General features: G+C 38.2%; 1 protein-coding gene across 2 annotated transcripts in view; it reads left to right on the top strand.

The window, feature by feature from the left end:
• Positions 1–27,477, top strand: part of LOC306845164 (arf-GAP with GTPase, ANK repeat and PH domain-containing protein 1-like) — a 176,277-nt gene that overhangs the window by 134,672 nt on the left and 14,128 nt on the right. For both annotated transcript variants that reach the window (XM_079377804.1, XM_079377803.1), the window contains exons 13-16: positions 2,570–2,731; positions 15,625–15,779; positions 17,124–17,214; positions 17,420–17,642. In XM_079377804.1, the coding sequence (XP_079233930.1) occupies positions 2,570–2,731; positions 15,625–15,779; positions 17,124–17,214; positions 17,420–17,642 (631 nt within the window). The remainder of the gene's footprint in view (positions 1–2,569; positions 2,732–15,624; positions 15,780–17,123; positions 17,215–17,419; positions 17,643–27,477) is intronic.

Genomic DNA, 27,477 nt, shown 5'->3' with positions numbered 1-27,477 from the left:
GAAGCCACTCCTTCATTGCCCGGGCGGTGTGTTTGGGATCATTGTCATGCTGAAAGACCCAGCCACGTTTCATCTTCAATGCTCTTGCTGATGGAAGGAGGTTTTCACTCAAAATCTCACAATACATGGCCCCATTCATTCTTTCCTTTACACGGATCAGTCGTCCTGGTCCCTTTGCAGAAAAACAGCCCCAAAGCTTGATGTTTCCACCCCCATGCTTCACAGTAGGTATGGTGTTCTTTGGATGCAACTCAGCATTCTTTCTCCTCCAAACACGATGAGTTGAGTTTTTACCAAAAAGTTCTATTTTGGTTTCATCTAACCATATGACATTCTCCCAATCCTCTTCTGGATCATCCAAATGCTCTCTAGCAAACTTCAGACGGGCCCGGACATGTACTGGCTTAAGCAGGGGGATACGTCTTGCACTGCAGGATTTGAGTCCCTGGCGGCGTAGTGTGTTACTGATGGTAGCCTTTGTTACTTTGGTCCCAGCTCTCTGCAGGTCATTCACTAGGTCCCCCCGTGTGGTTCTGGGATGTTTGCTCACCGTTCTTGTGATCATTTTGACCCCACGGGGTGAGATCTTGCGTGGAGCCCCAGATCGAGGGAGATTATCAGTTGTCTTCTATGTCTTCCATTTTCTAATAATTGCTCCCACAGTTGATTTCTTCACACCAAGCTGCTAGCCTATTGCAGATTCAGTCTTCCCAGCCTGGTGCAGGTCTACAATTTTGTTTCTGGTGTCCTTCGACAGCTCTTTGGTCTTGGCCATAGTGGAGTTTGGAGTGTGACTGTTTGAGGTTGTGGACAGGTGTCTTTTATACTGATAACGAGTTCAAACAGGTGCCATTAATACAGGTAACGAGTGGAGGAGAGAGGAGCCTCTTAAAGAAGAAGTTACAGGTCTGTGAGAGCCAGAAATCTTGCTTGTTTGTAGGTGACCAAATACTTATTTTACCGAGGAATTTACCAATTAATTCATAAAAAATCCTACAATGTGATTTCCTGGATTCTTTCCCCCCGTTCTGCCTCTCATAGTTGAAGTGTACCTATGATGAAAATTACAGGCCTCTCTCATCTTTTTAAGTAGGAGAACTTGCACAATTGGTGGCTGACTAAATACTTTTTTGCCCAACTGTATGTATCTATCTATCTATCTATCTATCTATCTATCTATCTATCTATCTATCTATCTATCTATCTATCTATCTATCTATCTATCTATCTATCTATCTATCTGTCTGTCTGTCTGTCTGTCTGTCTGTCTGTCTGTCTGTCTGTCTGTCTGTCTGTCTGTCTGTCTGTCTGTCTGTCTGTCTGTCTGTCTGTCTGTCTGTCTGTCTGTCTGTCTGTCTGTCTGTCTGTCTGTCTGTCTGTCTGTCTGTCTGTCTGTCTGTCTGTCTGTCTGTCTGTCTGTCTGTCTGTTCTTTAATTCATGAATACATCACATGAGTATATGCAATTTAATCATTATTTTTTTAAAAAAAGTGTTAATTATATTTAAGGTGCAAAATAATATAAATAATTTTTTTTTATTATCGTGGCAGGGAGGTTGTATCACCCTGACATTTTTTTTCCCCCTGAAAAGAATATTAACGTGAATTTTAATTCTGAAATATAAAACACTCATCAGAGATCAGGTGTATTCAAGACATTGTTTGCACGAATTGCATTTTTAATATATATTTGAACATATATAATAAATAATAGGTCTGGACCAAAAAAAAAAGAATTTCATGTCATTGATCCTAAAAACACAGTTTTTTACAATGACCTGGCAACCACCCACAAGAATCACTCACTAGTTTGTATCGTTCTCCATAAAACATGATAGACATTTAGCCTTTGCCTTGAAGTGGATTATCCCATGATAATGTATGTGTTGTGTTGCTCCTCCTCTCCTCCGAAGTAATTGGATATTCTTTAAAACAAAACCTAAAAGCAAACTGGCTGTGACTGTCTGCCACAATTATAGCAGACGAATTAATGACTTTTTGAGAAAGCATTGAGCTTGCGAAGACAAGGATGGAGAACATGAGGGAGAGGGAAAAGGTGTATTTGACGTTTAGGTGTGTGTGAGAGGGAGAGCTCGGACAAAGGGGCTGTTAGAATGAGGTGGTTAATTGTTCACTTTGGGATGGCATCTTGTCAGCAGAGATAAGTTGTCACGTTTTCCACTTGAGCTGAGACTAAACGATTGTAAAATAAGTTACGGCCGTCCTTGGGGCTGTCTGCTGATGCACGGTGCTGGAAGCATGCTCAGTGCCAGCCTGAACATCCCCCCAGCCTCTCCCCACATCAGCGCTTTCACTCCGCCTGATATTGATGTGAACTGAATGTTATTTTATTCTGCCGCTAGTCACAGCTGTCAGTGCTGCTTATGAAAAGTGAAGCAGCCTTCTGATAGCCTGAGCCGGAGAATCTAGCCAAACGCCAGTCAGAACTGGCCTCACACGAACGCGAGCGCTTGATCATTTAAACCAGAGCAGACATCACAGAATATTCTAAATGCGTGTGGTAAAATAGAGCTGAATGTTTACATCGATCTCTCTCTCTTTGTGTCCAGACACCGGTCTGGGAGATTCTGTGTGCTCCAGTCCAAGCATATCCAGTACCACCAGTCCAAAGATGGACCCGCCTCCATCACCCCACGCCAACCGCAAAAAACACAGGAGGAAGAAGAGTACCAGCAACTTCAAGGTGGACGGCTTCTCTGGAGCTGCAGAAGGTACTTCCGGTCTCTGTCCCACTCCACCTGTAGTCGTCTCTCCCTCTCAGATCTGGTCAGATCTCTGCTGATCATCTCTTGGGCCCCTATTCCTAAATATTCTAAGAATCCTTTTAGAGAGCTCCTAATTTAGCTTAAAAGTGATTCAGGACCAATATGAGAGCAACTCTGAGCGAGGAAAAGACAAAAACTTTTATCTTAGTGAGGAGGCGGAGCTGACCCCGTTGCTACCTATGACACAGTCTTTTGAAGACTGTGATTGGTTTGTTGTCCAAGAAGGAAATAAAAGAGTGTTTTTAAGAGTAGGGTTTATTATAAGCCTTTACTTGTAATTTTTCCTGTTTCTCTCTCTCGCTCTCTCTCTCTCTCTCTCTCTCTCTCTCTCTCTCTCTCTCTCTCTCTCTCTCTCTCTTCTCTCTCTCTCTCTCTCTCTCTCTCGCACACATACGCACACACACACACATTATATGTGTATATATATTCTTTATTTTTTATTTACCATGCTGTCATACTTGACGTATTTTATAGGAAATGAATAGCAACATAATAAGTGCTATAACAGACCCAAATCATCCCTGCTGCATAGTTCCAGTTGCCAGATATGTTAATGTAGTGATTACGTCCATTTCTGGAGCTATGGCATTTCTGCGTGGTGTCGGAGATGTTAACATGTCTTTAATAAGTTCAGTCACAAACATGATCCCTGCACGATCTAATGTGTAGCGTCTTATTAACTCACTGTCATGCATTGTGTGCAACACATTTCTTCACCCTCTTCATGTTTTGTCCATTTTCTCCGCTGCTAAAGAAACTCTTAAGCCCCTTAAAAGTACTCGTCCGTACTCCTAACAATTTTGGACCTTAAGACTTCTTTTAAGGCTTAAGATGCTTTCTGAATTACTTTTTTCTTTACTAGGATCTTTTCTTTAATTTTAAGTGGAAACACCCACATTTCTAAGAATTTTATTACTAGGAGCAACTCTTAGCACTAAGATTTTTCATGAATACGGGCCTTGGTCTATAAATTCAGCCATGTTCCTTAAACAGTCTTTAACATTCTCTCATATCTAATTGCAACGTTATATGCTGTTTCACAGGGTGAGTGTGAAAAACTGATGCGCAGAAGTCAGGAAAATTGTACATTTTAAAATCTGTTTAAACCTGGTAACAAATAGAAAATTCTATGATGCTGCATTTCTAGGTCACTAATCAAATTAGTATTCGTATGATGCCAACATTTCATTAGGGAAGTTGTGGCCTAATGGTTAGAGTCTCGGACTTGTAATCCAAAGGTTGCGAGTTCGAGTCTCAGGTCCAGCAGGGATTGTAGGTGGGGGGAGTGAATGTACATTGCTCTCTCCACACTCAATACCATGACTGAGGTGCCCTTGAGCAAGGCACCGAACCCCCAACTGCTCCCCAGGCGCCGCAACATAAATGGCTGCCCACTGCTCCGGGTGTGTTCACTGCTGTGTGTGTGCACTTTGGATGGGTTAAATGCAGAGCACAAATTCCGAGTATGAGTCACCATACTTGGCCGTATGTCACGTCACTTTCCCTTTCAATAGTCAGTAAGTACTAATGCCTGAAAAATTTAATGACTATAAAAAATATAATTTACACACACTCCATTTGACTATTTAACTTATTTGGGTATTTGATAGTTAATCATTATAAAAAATATAATTAAAATAAATAATACCTTAAATTTAAATATATGTACTTCAGTAGTCATTTAAAAGTCAGTCGTTCTTGACGTTTTTCAGTAGAGGTATTAATTATTAATTTCCATCTTGTCAATATTGCTGTCTAATACACTTTATTTACACTGCAGAATTTATCTTATATAATTTATGAACAAATTATTAAATTAGAAAAGTGGAGAACAGCAGGCCTTTTGAATAGTGCTACAGTATATACAGATTCACCTGTACATTTCATTATAATCAAAGAAGCCTTCCCATATACCAGCATGTATACAAACACTGTAAGCTGCATACACTGCTGCTGTCACATACACATAAGTGCAAGTGAGCACACACCGTCATGCAGTGAAGTTGTGTCTGCTGTGACGGTGCAGTGGAACAGATGTTTCTGAGCAGCAGATGTGTAATATGTTTCCTGCCGTCAGTATGGATCAGGCAGCTGACAGGCCTGCGTGGAGCAAGAGAAATATGCTGAGTGATTATTACACACTCAACACAGACAAGCCGGTTAAACGCCGTCTGTCACTCCCACACGCACAACACACACAGAGACTCCACTCATCACTGCAGCCACCATTCTGACACAATAGATAGATATTTGTATTTATTTCATTATTCTGTCTCAATAACACACTGCCATTCAAAACTTTGGGGTCAGTAAGTTATTTTATTAAAACTTTTATTCAAAAAGGATGCATTAAATTAATAAATTAATTAAAAGTGATGCTGACGACTTTTACATTGTTGTGAAAAAATCAGCATATTAGAATGATTTCTGAAGGATTATGTGACACTTATGGAGTAATAAAGCTGAAAATTCAGCATGGCCGTCACAGAAATAAATTGAATTTTACAATGTATTCAAATTAGTGCTGGGCAACGATTAATCACATCCAAAATAAAAGTTTTTGTTTATATAATATATGTGTGTTTACTGTGTATATTCTTTATTTATATATAAATACACACACATGCATGTATATTATTTAAGAAAAATGTTATGTTTAAATATTAAATATATTTAATACATAATATCAATTATATGAATATAAATATACACGTGTAAATACATGTAAATATTTTCAAAACATATACTGTATGTGTATGTCTTTATATATACATAATAAATATACACAGTACACACACACACATATTATATAAACAAAAAGTTTTATTTTGGATGCGATTAATCGTTGCCCAGCACTAATTAAAATAGAAAACTATTATTTTAAGCTGTAATAATATTTCAATATTTATCAAAAGTGTCCAGTGACAAACTTGTATTATTATTTGAAAACTTTGGATAAATAAATGGACCTGAACATATTTTATGGATATGCATTGCTACATTTTTACATTTTTGTGTATGCATTTATACCAAGCAGTAGCACTTGGTGTAAATGGGTCTTCAGTTTGCAGTAAGTAGTTCATAACCTGACAGGGTGAGAATACAGTTCTGAAGTGTTGTAAGGTCGTCTGTGTATGTGTGAGGAATGATGCAGGAATGATGGATGAGTGTGTGTCAGCTTAGAGAGTGTGTGATTAATTAGACTGGGCTTGTGTGGGTGGCCGCGGCCCCTTGAGAGCCGAGGATCAGTGCTGGTTTAAAATGTTCCCAATCACACTTATTGATCCTCTTCCAAACGGGGCCAATATATTGTCAGTGAGGGAAGAGTATGTATGCATGTATGTATACACATCAGTGTGTTACATGCAGTGTGTATCCGAGTGAAATTTAATCCGCATATTTCAAGCAGTATTAAATACCATATATTTATGCATTCAGTGGTTCTCAACAAGGGGGTTGTGACCCAAAAAATAGGTCACAGGTCTGTTACTGGACAGAACAGAAAAACAATGCCAAGGAAATCTCACTAACTCCTGTAAGATTGACAAAATTAATCATGTATAAGCAGTGGCTTTGATTGAATACACACAGAAAAATATTTTCTCTTTCAATGCATTGATAAGATAGTAAAATATATATGTGTCAGGCAGTATTTTGGTTCAAATTCTGGTCACGTGGTAAGAAGCAAGTCAAATAAGACCGAAACAAGCATAGACGGGTTCCATGACAGTTTCAAACTATGCAAGATAAAATAAAGCAAAGCCAAGACTAAATTAAACATAGGGATAACTTGCACTATAACCACACTGCAATGTTTTGTGTACTGCATTTTATAATATAAATTATATTTTAACATTAAACAAATTATTATATAGCATACACTTTTGGTAAAAAATTTGGTAACTTTTGGTAAAAAATTATATTTAAAAAAAAAAAGTATTCCATTTATCAGTGAATCCTAAAAAACTGTGTATCCCTGTTTCCAAAAAAACATTTAGCAACAGCATCATGTGACACTTGAGACTGGAGGAATGGCTGCTGCAAAATTCAGCTTTATCATTACAGGAATAAATTAGATTTCAAAATTTATTGACATAGGAAACAGCTATTTTAAATTATAATATTTCATAACTGTTTTTACTGTATTTTTCCTCAAATAAGTGTAGCCTTGGTGAGCATAAGAGACTTCCATTTATAAAAAAAAATAAAAATAAAGAATACCAACTCCAAACTTTTGAATGGTAGTGTGTTAAAATGCACAATTTTGCTAGTCAATTTTCATAGTAACGCCATGTTTTTTGATTTTATAGACTTAAAAAAGAAAAAAAAAGTATATTTATTTTTCTTTTAGTTACTGTGTTGGATTGCCATTTGAAGTTCAGTTTAAAATCTGGGAATTGTAGCAAAACCAATTGAGAACCACTGATCTGATGCACCATCTTTACCATGACGTTAACATTTGAGAGTTTTCAGAGACCATCTGTTCCACTTAATTCTCTCTATGGTGCCACCATGTGGTCATGGAAGATCAAATCAAATCACTTTTATTGTCACATCACCACAGCACATGTGCCTTCGTGAGTGAAATTCTTGAGAGTGGAATCATGGGATATTAGAAACCCTGATAATCCATAGATTATAGAAGGCAGATACATAAACATTGTGCCAAAATGTTATTTAGTCTTAGATGAAAAATCTCTAAACCTTACGTTTTATTATCTAGTGTAATTTGAAAAAAATCATTAAAAATGACCAAAACACACATACACACACAATCTGTTGATGACGCTGTGATTATTATGATTGATATTCTGGGGTTTATATGAAAATTTATTCTATTTCTTCCTTTACTGTGGGAGATCTGTTTAAAACATTTCATATTTGAAAATGTAAAGAAGCAGCGTTCATATTTTTTTGTATTGAAACATTTTTCTTGTCGTTTCTTACCTGTAGGGGTCTTCTATGAGAAATTGGGTTACATTAATGTACCTCACTCACCCACCCCCTCTTTATTTCTCGCCATCACTATCTTTCTTTCACTCTTTCCCTATCCTCCCTCCTCCCTTTCCTTTTTCCTAACCCTGGAGAGCCACTTTGTCTTGCCCTGATTCACGTTTTTTGAAAAGGTTGAACGTTGTCAGACGCTGCCCGGGCCTCTTCCCCAGCCCCCATTCGTCAGGCAGGCACTTAAGTGAAATATTATTAATAATCTACAGTATTGAAATCTTTTATCAGCTGTGTCACTTTCATTATTCAATAAGCGATTAGTAACAGTCTCCCAATTTAGCCATTAAGCACTTGTGCGTGGGGCCGGGGAGTGCTGTCACGCCGCGGGCCTGCTGAGGGATAAGGCTGTCAGCCTCTCTGTTATTCATGAGCTCCACCAGACAGGTACCGCGCTTATAGTATTTTATATAACACACATACTGTCACGTACAGGTACTGTGCTTGTAGTGTTTTATAGGACTCACAGACACACGTACATGTTCTCTCTTACATGCTTACTGCTTAAACAGCGTGTATGTGTGACAAACACTGGTAAAAACATTGGCTCGTATTTCATTCCAAAATTCAAAGAAATAAATGATATTTTGCTGAAAGACAATCAAACTTATTTTAGGACCATTAGGATTGTTTGCACTGGGACATTATTATTTTCATTGAAGTTATGCACAATTTCCCTCTGCATTCTCATTACGGTAATGCAAAAAAAAGAATCATGTTTTGCTATACTACAAAAAATGAATCAAGTCTTCATGCATCATGGTCATTTTGGTTGTTTGTACTTTTTATGCATATTTAAATGCATTAATAAAGTTTAAAGGAACACTCCACTTTTTTTGGAAATAGGCTAATTTTACAACTCCCCTAGAGTTAAACAGTTGAGTTTTACCGTTTTTGAATCCATTCAGCCGATCTCTGGGTCTGGCGGTAGCACTTTTAGCTTAGCTTAGCATAGATCATTGAATCGGATTAGACCGTTAGCATCTCACTCAAAAATGACCAAAGAGTTTCGATAATTTTCCTATTTAAAGCTTGACTCTTCTGTAGTTACATCGTGTACTAAGACCGACGGAAAATGAAAAGTTGCGAATTTCTGGGCCGATATAGCTAGGAACTGTACTCTCATTCCAGCGTAATAATCAAGGAACTTTGCTGTCGTACCATGGGTGCAGCAGGCGCAGTGATATTACGCAGCACCTGAAAGTAGTCCCCAACTAGGTAACTAGTTATGATATAGACTGCTGTGAAAAAAGTTACATGATTAAAGGAACACGAAACACAAAAGAAGATATTTCTAAAAAGGTTCTGATCATTTTCTTCCATACATTTACAATTAAGTTCGAAAAACTCCATTTACAATGGAGTTCAAAAATGTAAAATAAATAGCTATAAAAACTATCCATATAATGCAAGAGCTATATTTCAAGTCTTATGAAGTCATTTGATAACAAACTGAAATTTAAGTAACTCATTAAAAATCCTGACATCTGCCCTAACTGTCCTTGATACATTCATGAGTTGATTTGAGAACAATTTTTTTTACAATCAATTGATTGAACAATCGATTGTTTTAAAACTAGCCTGAATGATTCATTCAGAAAATCGGATTGATCATGCTCTCAAGTTCAAAACAAATTCACACTGATGAAGTGATTCAATCATTAAATCATCGATTATGGATGATCATGGAATTATGACTTAAATTTTGGTACTGGTTTTGGTATTTTACTTTTGTTATTTAGCTTAAGCTTTTTCCAAAGTATGCTTAAAATACACTCATAGACACAGACATTTTGATCCTTCAACCTTTGAGTTACCAGTTTAGATCTCAAATCAGCCATACCAAAATATTATACATCAGTATAAATGACACGCTGCATTTGTAAGACTCTCTTGATATAGTCGCTTTAATAATGTTACTTTAGCAATGGATTCATTTGGCTGTCATAAAGACATTGTACAGTTGTCTTCAAGTTCTTTCATCTTAAATGCTGGTTGTTACTGTTTTAGTATCTGTTACTGTATCTCAACATGCTGATGATTCTTATGGCAGTTCAGGGGTCTTTCTCGAATTTCAGCTCACCTGCTCTTCTCCCTTCACCGAGACAAAGTCTTCTCACACACATTCTTCTTTTATCCCCCTGAAGATCAATCGATCTCAGCATGCCGTGCATTTTTACACTCCTCGCATCCCCCCCACAGAGGGCCGCTGAAAGCCCACCACTCAAATGGCAAAGTTACTGCACGGACGATCACAGTTTATCAATTACCGCTGAGCTGTAGGGCCCTAAGTGGCCCTTGTTAAGTAATTACTACGTTTGATGAGAGCAGGAGAATGTGAGAGCCTTTGAAACCGGATCAGGCAGACGGCGTGGGCTCTGCACTGCACAGGGACAGCGGGAGACTCATGAATGCCTTGATGATCGCACAAAGACATGGATACCTCAGGAAGCCGATACGTTTTAAGAAGCAGCCAGAAAGAGAAAGACATTCCAGATGATGTCGGGGCCTCACAGGTGTCCTCAGCTGGAATCGGTCTGGCACGTGGCTGCAATGTTTAATTAAAGCATTCTGCAGGTGAACAGATCTGCGCTGTTACTGACAGGAACAAAGTGAAGATGGTCTTATGGCTTCCTAATGGTATGGAAAAAGGACCATTTATATCTTAAACTAAAAGTTGCTCTCTGTGATCAACAAAAGCAAAGCCATTTTGAGATGTTGTTTAAGACCTACAAATGAGAGGGAGAGAAGTTAAGAGCCGACATTCATGGAATCGATGTTATTAGAAGGCGAAGAATGGTTTGTATGGGGGATCAAGCGTGGCATGCGGACAATAAGACAGAGTAAATCTATCGCGTACAGATTTTACAGAGTCTATTGTGTGGAAAATAGCTTGATTCCGGGCCACGTTATTGTAGTTTTTTTGCTCTCTCGCTAATGCTGTGCACATGGAAAGGACTGGATGGGATTGTTTTTCCAGGATTACTGTTGTGTAACAAATGTCCCCTTTGGCCTAAGGGAAAAAGAGTGAGACTGCATTGAGCCGAAGTGACTTCAGGTCAGTTGTCAGCACAGCTGGCAAATTAGCAGTTATTTAAAGAGACGAGACTAGACCTATGAACACAGTGAACTGAGAAAGAAATGATTTAAACTGGATTTTGCATATCACAGTAATTTTAGATTGATTTGTTTTTTTATTATTATTTTTATTTTTAAATGGGGCATCTTTCTGTTAGTATTTTCTTTCAGTTATATGTTGGTCACATAAAAATTTCTTGGGAATACTTTTAATAGTTTTTTGTTTGTTTGTTTTACCCATGACCCAGGTCCAGACTTTCAGTCTTAAATATAACAAAAATTATATTTAAACTGTGTGAAATAAACAAACACATGGTGAAATAAACACATCAATTATAAAATGTGCAAAATGCATAAAGGTTATCAAAGTTTATGTATAAACATGTCATCTGAAGTGTTTAAGTGTTTTTACTAAGAGAGTAAATATAACGTGAACAGTATTTTTGTGAACATTTCCAGTCACACAAATTATGGAAATGTTACAATGTGTCACTTACACCATTGTCATTTCCATCACAGAATGCTTTTAAAAGCAGTGCATAATTTAGTGTGTTGGAATTGCATGGTGGTGGGAATTTTACATTAAGGGCCCCGTTTACACTACTCCGGAGACTTTTGAAAATGCTGCAGACCCCGTTTTAGTTTGAAAACTCTGGGGTTGTATTTCAGTGTAAACGAAATGCAACCCACAGCGGAAACGCCAGTGTAGACGAGGATCATTTTCATTCTAAAACACCGTTTTAAAATGAAAACGCACTAGTCTAAACGGGACCTAAGATAAAATTAGTCTTGTGATGCATTTATATTTACTATTGGACATTGTTAGTGGAGAAATTACACTAGTGTCTACAGGGCCAAAAGTGCCATATTTGACAAAAACACTCTTATTTATTTATTCCATCTTTTATGAAATGCATACATTTATTAATTCATCTTTATTTTTCATTTAGCCACTCTGCTTGATAACATGGACATAACATGTTTTGTCTTGCAGTTTTCCACTCAAATGGTGCATTATTATGCCTTTTTAAACTAATGCAATGAGTTTTCAACCCCTGCTTCAAACCCAATGACTTCATTAGCCAGTTTAACTTCTGTATAATTCTCATTTGTTTGAACATTTGCACTTTTAACTGCTGACTGCAGTTCATCCTTTGTTTTCACCCTGCCTTTCTCAGTCATTTATATTTCACTTCTGTGATGCTTCCTGTTTATTTCCCAAATATTTCTCTCGGTAGCTCTTCTACTTTCTCCACTCCTGTCATGTTTTGTTTTTTTGTCTTTTTCTTTCTCTCCGCCTATTCCTCTGCCTGTCATCGGATGCAGCCAAACGTAGGGCATGGAAACTAAATCGCGTCGGTAGTCTACGCAACATTTACAGCAGTGCCTCCAATGCTGAAGGTAACTAGCTCCAGGAAACAGACTGAGGGGGAAGTCAGCATACCCCTCTTTTATTTTCAGACAAGCCCCTCACACATGTGGTGAGACCCCATGATTATGCTTTATCCTTCTGTCCTCCCTGATCGGTCACCCTCGTAACACTCCCTGCACGACACTTCCGTTTTTTAGAGCATGTAACGATTGTAAAATTATGCTTTGCTTCCATAATCATGTTTGTATGTGTGAAAGTGTCGTGTTTGAGTTTCGATGATTTAGTGCAGTGATGGTAAATTGGATGATGTCAATTGGTGATATTGGACTCATTGTGGGAGGTGACGTGTGTTTTGGCCCCTCCTCTTTCCATGACTCCACCCCTCCTCTGCTTTATTTATTTGTTCAAATTTTTCCCTGGATGTGAATAACTCTTGTAATATTTGCCAGGTTATTAATGCCGGATGCTTGAAAGGGGAGGGGATAATATGGGAATTAATGACCTGTGTCACAAAGCAATACTGTGTGCTTTGACATTTCGCTCGGTTAATTTGTGTTTCCAACCATTCAACTCTTCCACTGTACCCCCGAGCACTGCCGTCTGGGCCGTGTGGCGGTAACACCCCCTTCCTCATTTCTGTTCACGCTGCATTCTTGCTTCCCGAGTTGATTGTGTGCAGTTTGTCGGTAAAGGTTGCCTGTGTCAGAGTTCACAAATTTTCTTGCCGCTGCAATATTACAGCGCAAGAATAGAAAAGCATAAAGGTGATTGGATACTTTCAGTCTAAATTGTGCGAAACATAATGATTGCCCTATTAGTAGCTTGTGGAATATTGAGAACGGTACCAGGCACCCAATGAATGATAGCTGCCCCATTTTAAAGTTTAAGGGCGAAATAGGGGGAGGGGTGGCAGCCTGATGCCCTGTCATCGCAGTTTTTGTATTACACAATTGTTTTCTTATTAATTGTGTGCTAAGGGGAGGAGGCGGGGCCAATCTTCATATTTGCCTCCAAATATCGTCTTTCTGCATTGTTGCTTTTCATAATTGTCAAATACCGCCCTCTCCCCAACAGCACTGCGATTTAATTAGGGTGAGAACATTGCTGCTGACCCCAGAGGGCCCGGTGCCTTTGAAGGGTGGGTCCAATCTAGGCTGGGATGCTCCAGTGATCCCACCAGCCCCCAAACCTTGCAAATGTTAATAAAAAAAAAACCTTTAAATGAATAAATAATAGGCCCAGACTCCCCAGCCACTTTTTGTTGGTGTTTTGAGTTTGACTTTTGTTGTAAATTAGCACATTTTCTAATGTCTGCTTGTTTCTTTGAACCAGAACGGGAAAGATCTCTTTCCTACAGTTTCCTTTTCTGAGGCCAGAAAGGTTTAAGCACTCCGGCTGCCAAGCATGTCTTTCCGTAAAGGGAGGAATTTTGGGATTTGAACACAAGGCTCTTTTACAGCAGTAACGGCGGCCCGTGGCCCTGCGGGACCTTTAATATGACTTGTATGATAGGAGTCCAATTAGGCCTGTGATTGACTGAAGGAGAGGAAATGGTGTGGCTGCACAGATTTCCCGCTGATTAAACTTGTGAAATAGCGTCACAGGGAGATGATTCGAAGAGCTGTCTCAGAACATTGTATAGCTGGAAGAAAAGTCTCACAGACAAATGGTGGTTAAAGACTTGTTAATGTGAAGAAGAACAAATAAGCTATGAATACAATTGATAAATTTGTTTTTAACTTGCTTTTAGCTGAATGATTGATTCACAGAGCCAGACTATCAGCGTAAAATCTGGTCCACATTATAGCTTATTCTAGCAAGGACTTCCCACTTAAGGCCCAGACACACCAAACTGACATCAAAGAACTAGTGGCGACGAAAGCTGACTGGTGTTACATCACATTGCCTGTGTCTGGGCTGAAAAGTTGCTTTTTGAACACACTGCAAAGACTACAGCCAACAGCCTTCTGGTATATATGTGTAGAACATGTATGTTCTTTGTCTGAGTGAGAGAAAGCTCAGACTATGGATATACAAAGTGGGAGCAAAATCGTTTGCTTGCTTCCGTCACTTCTGTTGTCAACATATCATTGATAATAATAAGAAATGTTAGTTGAGGATTAAATCAGCATATTAGAGTGATTTCAAAAGGATCATGTGGCACTGAACTGGAGCAAGGGCTGCTGAAAATGCAGCTTTGCAAAGAGAAATCATTTCATTTTAAGATGTATTCAAATAGAAAACAGTTATTTTAAATGATAATATTTCACAATTTTACTGTATTTTTGATCACCCTTGTTGAGCACAAAAAAAATATTTCCAAAGCATCAGGAATTCTTAATTAGTCCGTACTTTTGACCGGTAGTGTAGGTTTGTCTGTGAGGGCTTATATTGGAGAGTTTATACTAGAATGGCAGAGTTTCCAGGTTGTTTCCTGTTCCTGTTTCTCATTGGCCTTGCAGATGCCACCGGGAGCATGGGGTTTTCCACTTCGTGTGGAATTTTGGCCTTTTGTGTGTGTGTGGAGGGGTATTACTTCCCTGATTACTTCTTCATTATGTAATTGCCCCTCCAGAGTAAATTATAAACAGAATGTGTAAAGTGTGTGATCTCTTTTGCCTCAGATCGTGTTTCGGGTGGGATCCCTTTGATTGTGACACACCACCACATCTCATCAATGCAAGTTCTCTGTTCGAGCCATCTGCGTGCCCCTTCCATTGCTGTCCCCTCTGATCACCCAGTCAATGGCCTTTTGTTCCTAACACTTTCCAAATGTTGACCCTCAGTGCCGTTAAATAGCCTCCTTCCATTTCTCCATACCCAAACTCCAGAGATAAACTCTTGAAAAGGGGGTTCTCGCTCTCACTCGCTCACACACTCACACACACACATTTTCCTAATTGTCTCGTGATTGGCCCATTAACCTAACCAGGGCCCTGGATAGCAGATCCATATGTCAGTTTGCCTAGGGTGCGTTTTGGACAGGACCAGCCGCACGGTTGGAAAGATCGGGACTCAGGTCTGGTTTGTAATTAGTGGCATATCCTGACAAGGGTCGTGGGGCAAACCCCCCAGGTCAGGGGTTGCGGACTGTGTCCCACAGCTAACAGGTGCTCTAAAGGGGCGAGAATCCTTCCTTGTGAATTTTATTCTAGAACAGTACAACCAAAGTTTTTGAGTTAATCATTCATGTAATTTTATTAAGATTCATTGAGCAAATTGTAAACACCACATAAAATGTTCATGTGTTGCTTCAAAACAAACACAAAAAAAGACCAAAATATTCAAAGGTCACATGCATTACTTCATGGGAAAATACAGTTTCTCTGTCGTTGTAGCTGTTGATTAGTAATCATCTTGACTTTTTTTCTCCCATCTGATCTAGAACAAGAGGACAACTTTGAGTTCATCATCGTTTCTCTGACGGGACAGACTTGGAATTTTGAGGCAACGTCCTATGAAGAGCGGGACGCATGGGTTCAGGCCATTGAGAGCCAGATTCTGGCGAGTCTACAGTCCTGTGAAAGTAGCAAACAGAAGGTAGAAAATGTACATATAGTAAATGGATCAGTTACTTAATGCTTGTCCATTAATATATGCAAAAATATACAAAAAATTTAATTCATACATAGTAACCTTAATATAATATAAAGAGTATAAAGTAAAAAATATCATCAGTCCAAAAATAATTTATAAGAATAAAATGCTAAAAAAAAGAAACCCAACAATTACGTGGGTTGATGTAATCTTTTATCTTTATTTATTTGTTTATTTTTTAAACAGCTGCATTTCTTGTTGATAAAAGAAAAAAAAAAATTTTCCAAAGTAATGTGATCCAGCACAGTATTAAAGACAAAAAAATTTTTTTATTTTTTTTTTTAATGTTTTGTTTTTTTTTTGTAATACTGCACATTTACATTTTTCACCTCAATAAATTCTAGTAAATAATGTTTCTGGTAAATACTCCTCTAAAATGTGTTTTTTGAATATAATTGTATTATTAGTAGACTAGAACACATGGATATGTTGTCATTCTCACACTATAATACTGAACTTTGATTTCAGCGATTTGGACTGAGATGGACACTTGCTTCTTGCACTCTGTGTTGCACTTTACTTTTGCTTTAAAAAAGGATTTCATAGAAATTTGGATTTCGTTTGGTTTAATAAAATATTCTCAAGTAAAATTGTAGATTTGTTTGTGTGGGAAATTAATCGTTTAGATTAATCAATTAATCGAAAAATTAGCCGATAGATTAATCAAAATGAAAACGTTAGTGGCAGCCCTACAAAAATTTATTTAATAACAATTTTTACAATAAATATTCCAAAGCAGTTTTATTGTTAACCTTATGAGTAAAACAAAAACTCAAGTAAAAATAATTGTAATGATGAAAATAATAATGTATATTTTTTCCCTCTCTAAAATTTTACATGGATCTCCTCCTTATTTGCTGACATCCTTTATCAAAGTGCTGTTTGTATCATGCACAAAATATAATTACAATATTACACCTCCTTGTTGCATGACTGAATATATGTACATATGACTAAACAGTATGTATATCATACATTTAGAAACTGTAATTACTTTCGTTCTAATATTACCCTTTTGCAGTATTACATTCCTGCTTCACAGCTACAGTCTTAACTCTCAACCCACTGTGTGTTTATGCCTCAGGCCAGGGCAAATTACATTTCCCTGGACCTTCTACCGAGTGCCTCTGTTCTTTTTATTTAGTTCCCCTTCTTTCCCTGCTTTTGAATCTCATTTCAGCATGAAATGCAGGGTGAAGTGTTGCTGTGTAGTCAAGAATTGTCTAATGATGCCTTATTAATCACTACCATTCAAATAAACTTTAACTTGCGTGAATGTACCCACAGTCTCGTCTGAGCAGCCAATCAGAGGCCATCGCTCTGCAGTCTGTCAGGAACATGAGAGGAAACACACGCTGTGTGGATTGTGAAGCCCAGAGTGAGTTTTGTTATAAACTGAGATCTGCATGTACCTTTTGTTTAATGATGTACTGATCCATATATATTGGAACACCCAGAATGACCATCTCTATCATTCCATATGGAAAAAATAGGGTTATATATGCCATATGTATGTGGTTATGCTGTATATAAACTAAAGGATTGTTTCTTTGTTTCTGTCTTTGTTTATCTGGCTTTTTTAGACCCTGATTGGGCCAGTCTGAACCTGGGGGCTTTGATCTGTATAGAATGTTCAGGCATTCATCGCAACCTGGGTACTCACCTGTCCCGTGTCCGCTCTTTGGACCTGGACGAGTGGCCTCTAGAGCTCATCAAGGTCATGTCGGCCATCGGCAATGAGTTGGCTAATAGTGTGTGGGAAGCCAATGCTCAAGGACGCCTAAAACCTGCCCCTGATGCCACCAGGTGCACATTTACATCATTTCCTCTTTCAAACAAGCATCTGTTTGAGCTTTTCTCAAAATCAATGCATTCTATCATTTCTGTCATTATTTGCACTTCATGTAAACAAGGTGCTGATTTTTACTTTAAAAAAAACATTAGCGTAGAGGACTGCGTACAACTCTTTCTTTATGCACATACCATTGTATCGGTAAAAAGCCAATTGGATGAAATCAGGCTGGAAACAGCCAATTTCTCCATTTTTTTTTTATGAATATTCTCTTTGTCGATAACAAAACGGCGCAAAAACTAGAGGAGTGAGTACAACTCTGATTTTTCTTTGCTTGTTTGGTGATCATGTATCATCAAACCACAATTACAGTTTCAAGCAGTTGTCATATAAGCAGGTGAATATACGCAGGTTATAAAGCGTGTTAGGTTTCTTCTCATCATGTAAGCATGTTATCACTTCTAGAATACCAGTGAACATGTGACAGTGGGTTTGCACTGTGCCAGAGAAATTTAATGTACAGAAGACTGTACTATATATTGAATATAATGCTGAAAATAATTTTAATTCTAAATAATTTTTGATAAGTGACAATATTATTTTAAAACTATATATAAAAATATGAAAAAATGTATGTAGTCAGTGAAAGTGTAAAAGCGTATCAACCATTAAAATCTACAGAGAAGTCTGGGAAAGTATGGAATTTTAAAATGGAAAATGTGTAGGAACTCTGGAAAACACACTCTTTTCCATGACATAAACACATTTTCTTGACAGTCCAGCAGTTGATATTTGTCATATTTTTCAATCTGCCTTATGGCATATGTGTGTGGAGTTCTGTGGAAAAAACCTAAAAACCAATTTTTCCTTTTCCTTGCTCCTCCATCTTTAGCAGCGTAATTATCGGCAGAGAGGCTTTAGTCCCACCAGCCATCATAACAAATTAGTGCTGACTGCTGGCCGCCAAAATATCGACTTCCCATTCCACGCCGGCCTCATTAGTCACCTGAAGCACCTTTTAATTACTCCCCTCCTCCGAAAATCTTTCAATATGGATCCGCCATTTTCTGCCGCCCGTTGTCGATGTGCTAATGCGATTATAGTTCCTCATGTAGCTGTTTATTTATGTATGTGAAGCCATGTGGCCCCCTGAGTGGGAAGAGGAGATTACAGAGAGGGTCAATATTATCTCAATTAACCTCAGTGACTGGACACAGTCCTGCAGTCATCTCTCTACTCATCCTCAATACTCCTGCTGAAATAGACGAAGTGGAATTCAGTTTAATTCCTTCATGTTTTTGATTGGAACTGGCTTTTACTTAGTGACATTAATAGTTGATGTGTAATACATTTATAGGCTAAGCTGTGAAGATACAACGTAAAATAAAATGTGAGTGTTGGCACAATCGTTGTACCCTTTAACTTTAGTGGATAAGTTTTACATTACTTAAAATGTCACCAACATTTGTTTGGAAACTCTTTTTGTCGAGAAAAGGGGCTTTAACGCAAATAAATGTCACATGACATAACAAAGTACCAAAAAAAACCACGACACATGACATTTTACATTGTTACTTAAAATGTCGCCAAAAAATTTGTTTGGAAACACTTTTTTCAAGAAATGGGTTTTGTTTTGTTTCAAAGAGATGAGGAACAGATAGGCTACTAGTCTATGTAATTTGCGCAGTACGTTAAATTATGTATGGTAACGGCTCAAGGGCAATTTTTTTTTTGCGATACAACAAAACAATACTTGTTTTTTTTTTAGTGCACATACCATTGTATCAGTAAAAAGCCAACTGGATGAAATCAGGCTGGAAACAGCTAATTTCTCAACATTTTTTTATGAATATTCTCTTTGTCAATAACAAAACGGCACAAAAACTAGATGGAAACTTATTTAACTAATCAACCTATTAGCATGATTTCTGAACAATCATGTGACCAATACTAACAGCTGCTGAAAATTAAGTTGTTTTTACATTTTTGATCAATGCTGCCTAATTATTTATTTGTTATTATTATTATTAGGGGCCAAGCCCAGAATGGGCTGTAGCCCCTATTGTAATTGTATGTTTTCTTTATTATTATTATTATTTTTGGACCATGGGGCTCTATGGCAGCCCTATGAACGGAACATAGGAAAATGATGAAATTTGGCACACTTGTAGTGATGGCCATGAATATTGATTTGACCAACTTTGGGGTCTCTAGAACAAACTCTATAGCGCCACCACCATTTCAAAAATTCAACAACATTGAAATGGTAATAACTCCTGAACCCCTAATTCTAGAAAAATTTAACTTAGTACACCTGATTACTCTCTTCATGCTGATCATATTCAATTTCGCTTATAACTTTTGAACAGTCAGTCAGAAAACTATAATCTTTGTGTCTATGTATTCCTTGGGTAATGCCGAATCAGAGGATTGAACCAATGTATCCGCCATTTTGAAATCTAACATAAATTGCAATATCTTCTGAACCATTTGACATATCGGTAGGGATCATCAACACCATGTCCCGGAGGTACCACAGAAGTTTGAAGACAGCGCCACCTAGTGTTCCAGAGATATAACTATTCTAACAAAAACACATAACTTTTAAAAATGTTGTCCAAAATGTGTAATTTTTATGTCGTTTGGTTCCCTGGGTTATGCCGATTCTGGCAAAAATTAATCCGTTAAAATGCTTTTTGTCATCTCATTTTCACACCTAAACCTCTCCTCGGCAGCCTGTCAAATGTGCAGCGATCAAGTGGCACACTCTGCTAAGCCAGTGGCCCTGAACCTTTCATGTTGTGGCTTCGAATGTGGCCCAGACCGCAGCTTTATAAAATTGCGTGTAATGTTGTGCCACTTGGAGCCAGTTGCTTAAGTTCTACCTTCAAAAGCTTCAACAGTCTCTATAAACTTAAACAAACCACAGTCAATGAGCAGCATATACTGTGTAATGCAAAAGGCTATTTCCTTGAGTGATAAATTAAATTCCGTGTGAAGGAAGTGCTGAACCAATGTAAATTACAAATTGTTGAAAAAGTTCCTAATGAACAATTCTAATGTCCAAGCATGCGAAAAACAGTCATAAAGGGCTTGGCCCCTGAATTGCTGCTTGCAGCTATATTTATTATTATTATTATAAAAAGTATTATAATTTCTGTTTTTTGTAAAAATTCAATTTCTGTCAGATTCTTATTAACCACCTGCAGTTCCCTCATGAAACTCTAGGGGTTCAAGAGGCCTGATTGGGAAACTGTTTCAGCCCAATAACAGACATTAAAAAAACTTAAACTTGAAATCACTGAGAATCATGTAGAACTAGACATTTTTTCTGAGTTGTACACCCTGTGATCGTGCACGCATGTGATTTTGTCAGTGCTCTGTTGCATGTAATTTGCTGTCGTCTTGTCTTAAACTGGGCAGTTGAATTGATTTGGCTTGTAACCATCCAACTGTCTTCAATCTTATTTGATAAGAGCATATTTAACCATAATAAAGGTGTGAAATCTGAAATAATAATATAACTTAATGCATATTCTCTTTACATCTCTGAAAATATAGAGTTTTGACATGATTTGTATCCGATGCGTATGAAATTCATGGACTTCTCGATTAGCATGTGTCAGCACTGAGACTCTGAAATGTTGTCTTGTCGCTAAATGCTGATATTCAGCAAGCTTGTGTCCTGGTGAACAGCTCGGGCATTGGTGTGTGCGCTCTGCATCCAGGATTGGTGGCTGATAAATGAAAACCCTCCCTCGTGGTCTCTCAAGTGAGTAATAGAGCTCGAAATTTCATTTTGCAAGCGACTGATTTAATGATCCAAAGGGTAATTAATGGGCTGATTATCTTAATGTTAAATATGGCCAGCAGCAATTAGACTGACCTCCCGCCTGTCAAGGTCTGGGCTACTCTCGTCTTTCAATTAGGGGTCTGTTTGGGAGGTGTGAGCTGGAGGTAAGGAGAAAAAGAGACGCTGTCTTCCACACCTCTGTCTCCGCATGTATCATCCCTCGTTCTGCAGGCTGGAATTATGTTTGGGACTGATCACACTCAAGACAGCCCACCTGATTCTGACAAGAGAAATTAGAGGCTGTTGTCAGCCACTCTCTTTTCGCCTTTTTCTTCTTGACCAAGGTGTGTCTATGCGGTTTTGTTTAGCATTTAGCCTCGACAACCTCTGCTTCTTCTTCCAGCAACACTCTCTGTTAATTGTCTTTTTAGAGAATGTCAAGAGTTGATTTAAAGGTGCTGTATGTTAGCCATTCTTAATCATTTACTGATTTGGACACGCCCTTATTTTCAAAACTCTGCCCTTAAAGGATAGAGTTGTATGGTCGTAAACGGAGCATTAGCATGTTATCTCATTGTTTTAAAAAATTGTCAAAAATGATGGTAGAAAAATGCCATTCTTAGGGGCCGACAGGCCGTTCACACGGGGAAAAAAGCACGGTAAGAGACATTTTTTAGAGGTTGAAAGCAACACATGGCTGACAGGAAGAAAGTAGCTGAAAATCTTTAGTTTGGCTAAACAAAGAATCTGACTATGCACAATATACTGATGCCATATTGTTTATCATATCTGTCGATATTGATTTTTTTTTGGGGGGGGGGGGGGGGGGGGGGGGTATGCTAATTTCCCCTATTATTTAATTTCCCCTATTATTATCTAATATCCCCCTATTAACACGCACCTAATATTTAGTAAATCAAAAAATTCTAAAGTTTAAAAAGTTTTTTTTAATAATAATTACCTCTATGTATTGCAAAACCAAATGAGTAGAATTAAAAATGGTCAAGCAAGCTCATTGGACCACTTGAAATGGATTGACCCTGATGCCTAAAACTGATTGTTGCATTTACAACAATTGATTTTAGTTTTTAGTGTTTTATTTTTAATTTATTTGGCTTAAGTTGGCTTTTCAAAGGTTTTTTTTTTTAGCATAACAGTTATCGCCAAAAAATCAGTTATCGGATGAAAAATTATTTTCATTCAAAATGTATATACTGGTGCATCACTAAATGATTAAAAAAAAAGAAATTGTTCTTGCGTAATAGGGCTAATTTCTGCTAATCTATCAAAAAAATTTAGCTTTTAAGAACTAGATAAATCAGGTTTTTTTAAAAACAATGATTATTTAGCCATAACTTGTTTTCTGTATTTAACAGTTTACTTGTTTGCAAAGGGAAAGTTTCTTCCTGTTGCCTCATGGGCTGCTTGGCCATTATGTATGATAGAGCCCGAGAGAATCTCTAAACATACCCATTAACCTTTTACTGCCTGTGATAAATTCACACCTCCACTGCCTTTAAAAGTCTATGAGGTCACTCAAAGACACCGCTATGGGCTTATTTTTGGGACTGTTTGACCACACACACATTGACGCACACTCACTTGTAGGCGATAGGTTTTGGCATGAGTGCTCTTTGGTGGCAGCTAGGCCATGTTGCGGTCTCATTTTTTTAATTAGTGTGGTGCTGCCATGGACACCAGAGCCCCCACTCCCCTGCCTCACACACTCCATGCCGGTCTGTATTAGTGGCCCAGTCAGGGTAGGAGTGACAGCTCTGCTAATTGCGCCTCGTGGTGACTTATTGGGAGGGTGGCGCTCGCTGGCATCTCACACTGCCAACCCTCAGCAACACTCTGACGTTTCACAGCCTGTCACCAAGCGTGAATATCTTAAAGTGTGAAATACATGCATTGTGTACATGTTTCACACACCCCTTTGTTCCAAGTGAATGTTAGTGATATACTTGTTTTCCCATGTTATCTCAGTGTAATGGTGCAAATCTTTTTTACACAGTAGGGCTTTTGTTATATGACTATATTTCACTGCATGATTATTGAGTCCAAAAGAAATTATGATAAGAGAGTGCTTCAGGGATGATGTACTGTATGCCAAAACCTGCAAACAAGTTAGAATTGTATCACCTCGTCTCATCTTCCTGAAGTCGGTAGGGTGTTTTGAATGACTTTTTGGTTCAGTGGATTAAATAAGGTATGTGGTTAACACATGCTCAGGATATTTTCACATTTTATTCTACAACATATACATCAGTCTTGAAAAAGGCAGTTGCTAACAAGTGGCTAAATGGGACTAGTTTTGTCAGGGACATTAAATGCCAATACACTAAACAGGTAAACTCAACTACTCACTAGTCAATATTTATATCCCTATTGTGTTTATAATTGCACTCTTGCAAACTATTCTAACTCAGAATTTGATGGAAGATTTATTTTTTTAGATAAACATTGAAAGAGTTGTCAAAAGCTTAATGGTGGTGACATTAAAGTCATGCGACAACGGTGTAGTTTGTGTATAGCCCGTGTTTAACTTTTCAGTTTTGGCAAGTGTACTGTATTTGAAGGGATACTTCACCAAAAAATAGAAAAAAAATCTGTCATTAATTACTCACCCTCATGTCGTTCCAAACCTGTAAGACCTTCATTCGTCTTCGGAACACAAATTAAGATATTTTTGATGCATTCTGAGAGCTCTCTGACCCTCCCCATAGACAGCAAAGATTCTTACACGATCAAAGCTCAGAAACGTAACAAAGAGATCGTTAAAATAATCCATGTGACATCAGTGGTTAAACCGTAACTTTACGAAGCTACGAGAATACTTTGTGCACAAAGAAAACAAAAATAACGACTTAATTCAACAATAATTCCGTGTAGCACCATTTTGGAGAGTATCACATATGTAAACAATGTATGCAACGTTTGTACGCAGATACATTGTTTACGTTCAGATCAAAGATTAAACAACGTCAAAAGCATATCCGCGTATGGTGCTGCTGACAAAGAACAGCATACGTTGTTTATGTATGTGATCCTCTCCTAAATGGCGCTATAGGGTGACGCGAAGGAGACGAATTGTTGAATAAAGTCGTTATTTTTGTTTTCTTTGTGCACACAAATGTCACTGATGGATTATTTTAATGATGTCCTTGCTACGTTTCTGAGCCTTGATCATGTAAGGACCCTTGCTGTCTATGAAGTGTCAGAGAGCTCTCGGAATGCATCAAAAATATCTTAATTTGTGTTCCGAAGATGAACGAAGGTAGTAATTAATGACAGAATTTTCATTTTTGGGTGAACTACCCTTTTAAGCTTCAAAATGCATAAAACTTGAACAATTAAGATCATCATAATGAACCAAATGTGTAAGATTTGTAAACTTTTGTTGGTCACACAGCTCATTTTTGCAATATTCCAAAAAGCCAAAGGAAAAAAAAAAACTTTTTCCTTTAGTCGAGGGAACCAAGGTGATGGTAACTTCTGGGTTTGCTGACAAAAATGTTATCACTGCAGTGCTCTATATTATTGTGATATCAATAGAAAGTTTGAAAAGGGAAAAAAATACATTGCTATGATAACTAAGCTGTAACAATACAATTAAGACCTAATGTAACATTTCCCATTTCAGAGCTAGCAAACTAACCAACTTGCACACAAACTTACTTTCTCAACCATGGTGAAATCTACAGGATGATGAAGGTGGGTGAACAGGTTGGTGCTAGTGCCCCGTTTGCACTTACTGTTGATCTGCACCTTGTTTTTTTGTTTTTTTTACAGAAACCAAAAAATCGCTAGCTAACTTTTCCGGATGTGCGTCGAGTTTCTTGCTTTTGTCTATCATCTCCTCTGACATGATATTGTGCGCCAATAGTAGCTACACAATGTGTTGTCATCTGTTTTATGACTGGTGTCTACCAGCATTCAGGTGCAGTCACCTGCTATGTGGGATTTTTTATGGTATTATTGTATGTGTAATATTAACATGATGTCGTTTTTAAATATCACGGTTATCATCAATAACGGTATATTGCGACACCTCTATTACACAATAGATATCATTATAAAAACTTTGAGTGAAGACTTTGTGTTCTACATGAGTGTAGTCTGTTCTAGAGGGGTCTTACCTCCATCAGACTGCTGAGATATTGAGCTCCACACACCGCCTGACTCCCGTAGCCACATGCGTCATCATGAGCAATGCCTGGCCTATAATAATTCAGCAGTAAGTGGCTAAAAAAGAGCCTCTTTATGGCCAGATATCGGTCTCTGAAAGGGCAGAGCTAACAGATTTCAAATTAGTCCCGGCTCTTAATCTGGGCCGGGGTGCAGGTGTGCGTCCCCAAAGTTGAGATCAGATTGGGCCCTGGGGACTAGGATGAGGGGGGTGAGTTGGGGAGACCTGCTGGGTTTCATTCTTCCTCAAATCCAGACGTAGACGGAGAGCGATGTGCTATTAATGTCCCATGAGCCGCTTACTCGCTGAACTTTCTTTTTGTGGGGAAGGAAAGAAGAAAAATCACATTTCAGATTTGAATATGTACCAACCATACACCTTGTTTCTGTCATTTACTTTTCTTCCTTTCACCAGCGTTATCCTGTCAGTGCCGTCAGGCATTCACAGAGGCCCATTTCTTCAGCATTAACTAGCTGATCCTGTGATGGTCAGCCTCTGACCTCTTCCCTCCAAGAAGACCGGTGGTATGAGCCAACTCATGGCCTGCATGTTAAACAGCTCAGTGTCGCTGTCTCTCCTTGCCTTTTTCTCTTTCACTGACAGAAAGCGCTGCGCAAATGTTTCAAATAATTGGCTGCCCCGTTCTAATTCATCTGTAAAAGGACTTCTTGATTAGATTAGGCTAATAGACATTATTTTTTACATGACTGCCTACCATTGCCCGTAATCATGTCCCAACTAGGTTAACAAGCCTTCCAATTTACTATTGACATTAAACTGGCTGACAAGAGCCAATCAGAGCACAGCATATTATGAGGAGGACTGATAATATGAACCAAGAGGGCATTTAGTGCATGAATCATCACATCGTCTACCTTTTTGTCCAATTTAATACAGAATAAATAATGTGTATATACTTGAGTGGCTTTTTCTCTCCCTTGCTCTTTCATTGTGGCGTTTTCATGGGTATTTTTTATTTAGGACAGTAAAAGCTATGAATAAATGTCATGTTTCATAATTTTTTGTTTAAATACTTCATTTTGAAGTGTTAAATCTGTTAATATGAAAGATTGACAAGTATGTCAGTTAGTCGAAGACTTGGTTCTTGTGCAGGAAATTTGGCTTTGAATCCAGCCTGCCTCACAGCTAGTTCCCGCCCTGTCTTTTCCGTCATACATGGAGCTTGTGGGAGCATATTGAGTACAGATACTCAAAGATAAAGCCCTGTGCTGTTTTACTGATGCTTAGCACATTTCTTTTTAGTCTCTTTCTATCTCACACACGCTTTTTTCATCTCTCTTTGCCCTTTGGCCCCCATTTGCATGCTGCCACTGAAGCGTTCTGATCCAGTTAATGGAACCTCATATGAGTGTGGCCCATTGCCTCCAGTGGGACTGATTTGAGTGTAGCGCAGGCCAGAGCTCAGTCAGAATCAGAATCGCTAAGTGGCCGTAATATTAAAAGAAGCGCTGAGCTTAATTATCTGTGTCTATCCAAGGGCAGCTAACGACTAGGCTGGAGAGGATAATTGATTTCAGGCCCTTGTTTTTTCCTTGTTAGAAAAGGGGGTGGGGGGGGGGGGGGGCAGGAACAGAGCTGCTCTTGGAGTAAAATTGTCTCTTTGTGGCCTTATTCACCCCATGAATGCGGTCTGTCAGTGATGTTTAGTTTTTGCAAAGTTTGGTATGTTTTGCAGAAAATAGTGAGTTTGAGAATCATTGGCTGACAGTTTTTTTTGGTTGGTGGTCCATTTGCTTTGATGTGAGACCCTTTCACTGTGTAATCCACTGAAATAATTGTTGTTGATTAAAACAGGTGAGGAAAACGCAGGAGAGCCATTGTTCTGTTGTGTTTTTCACCTTCAAGA

Source organism: Barbus barbus (assembly GCF_936440315.1).
Source record: "Barbus barbus genome assembly, chromosome: 25".
Lineage (NCBI taxonomy): Eukaryota > Metazoa > Chordata > Actinopteri > Cypriniformes > Cyprinidae > Barbus > Barbus barbus.
This window is presented reverse-complemented; position numbering and strand designations above follow the sequence as displayed.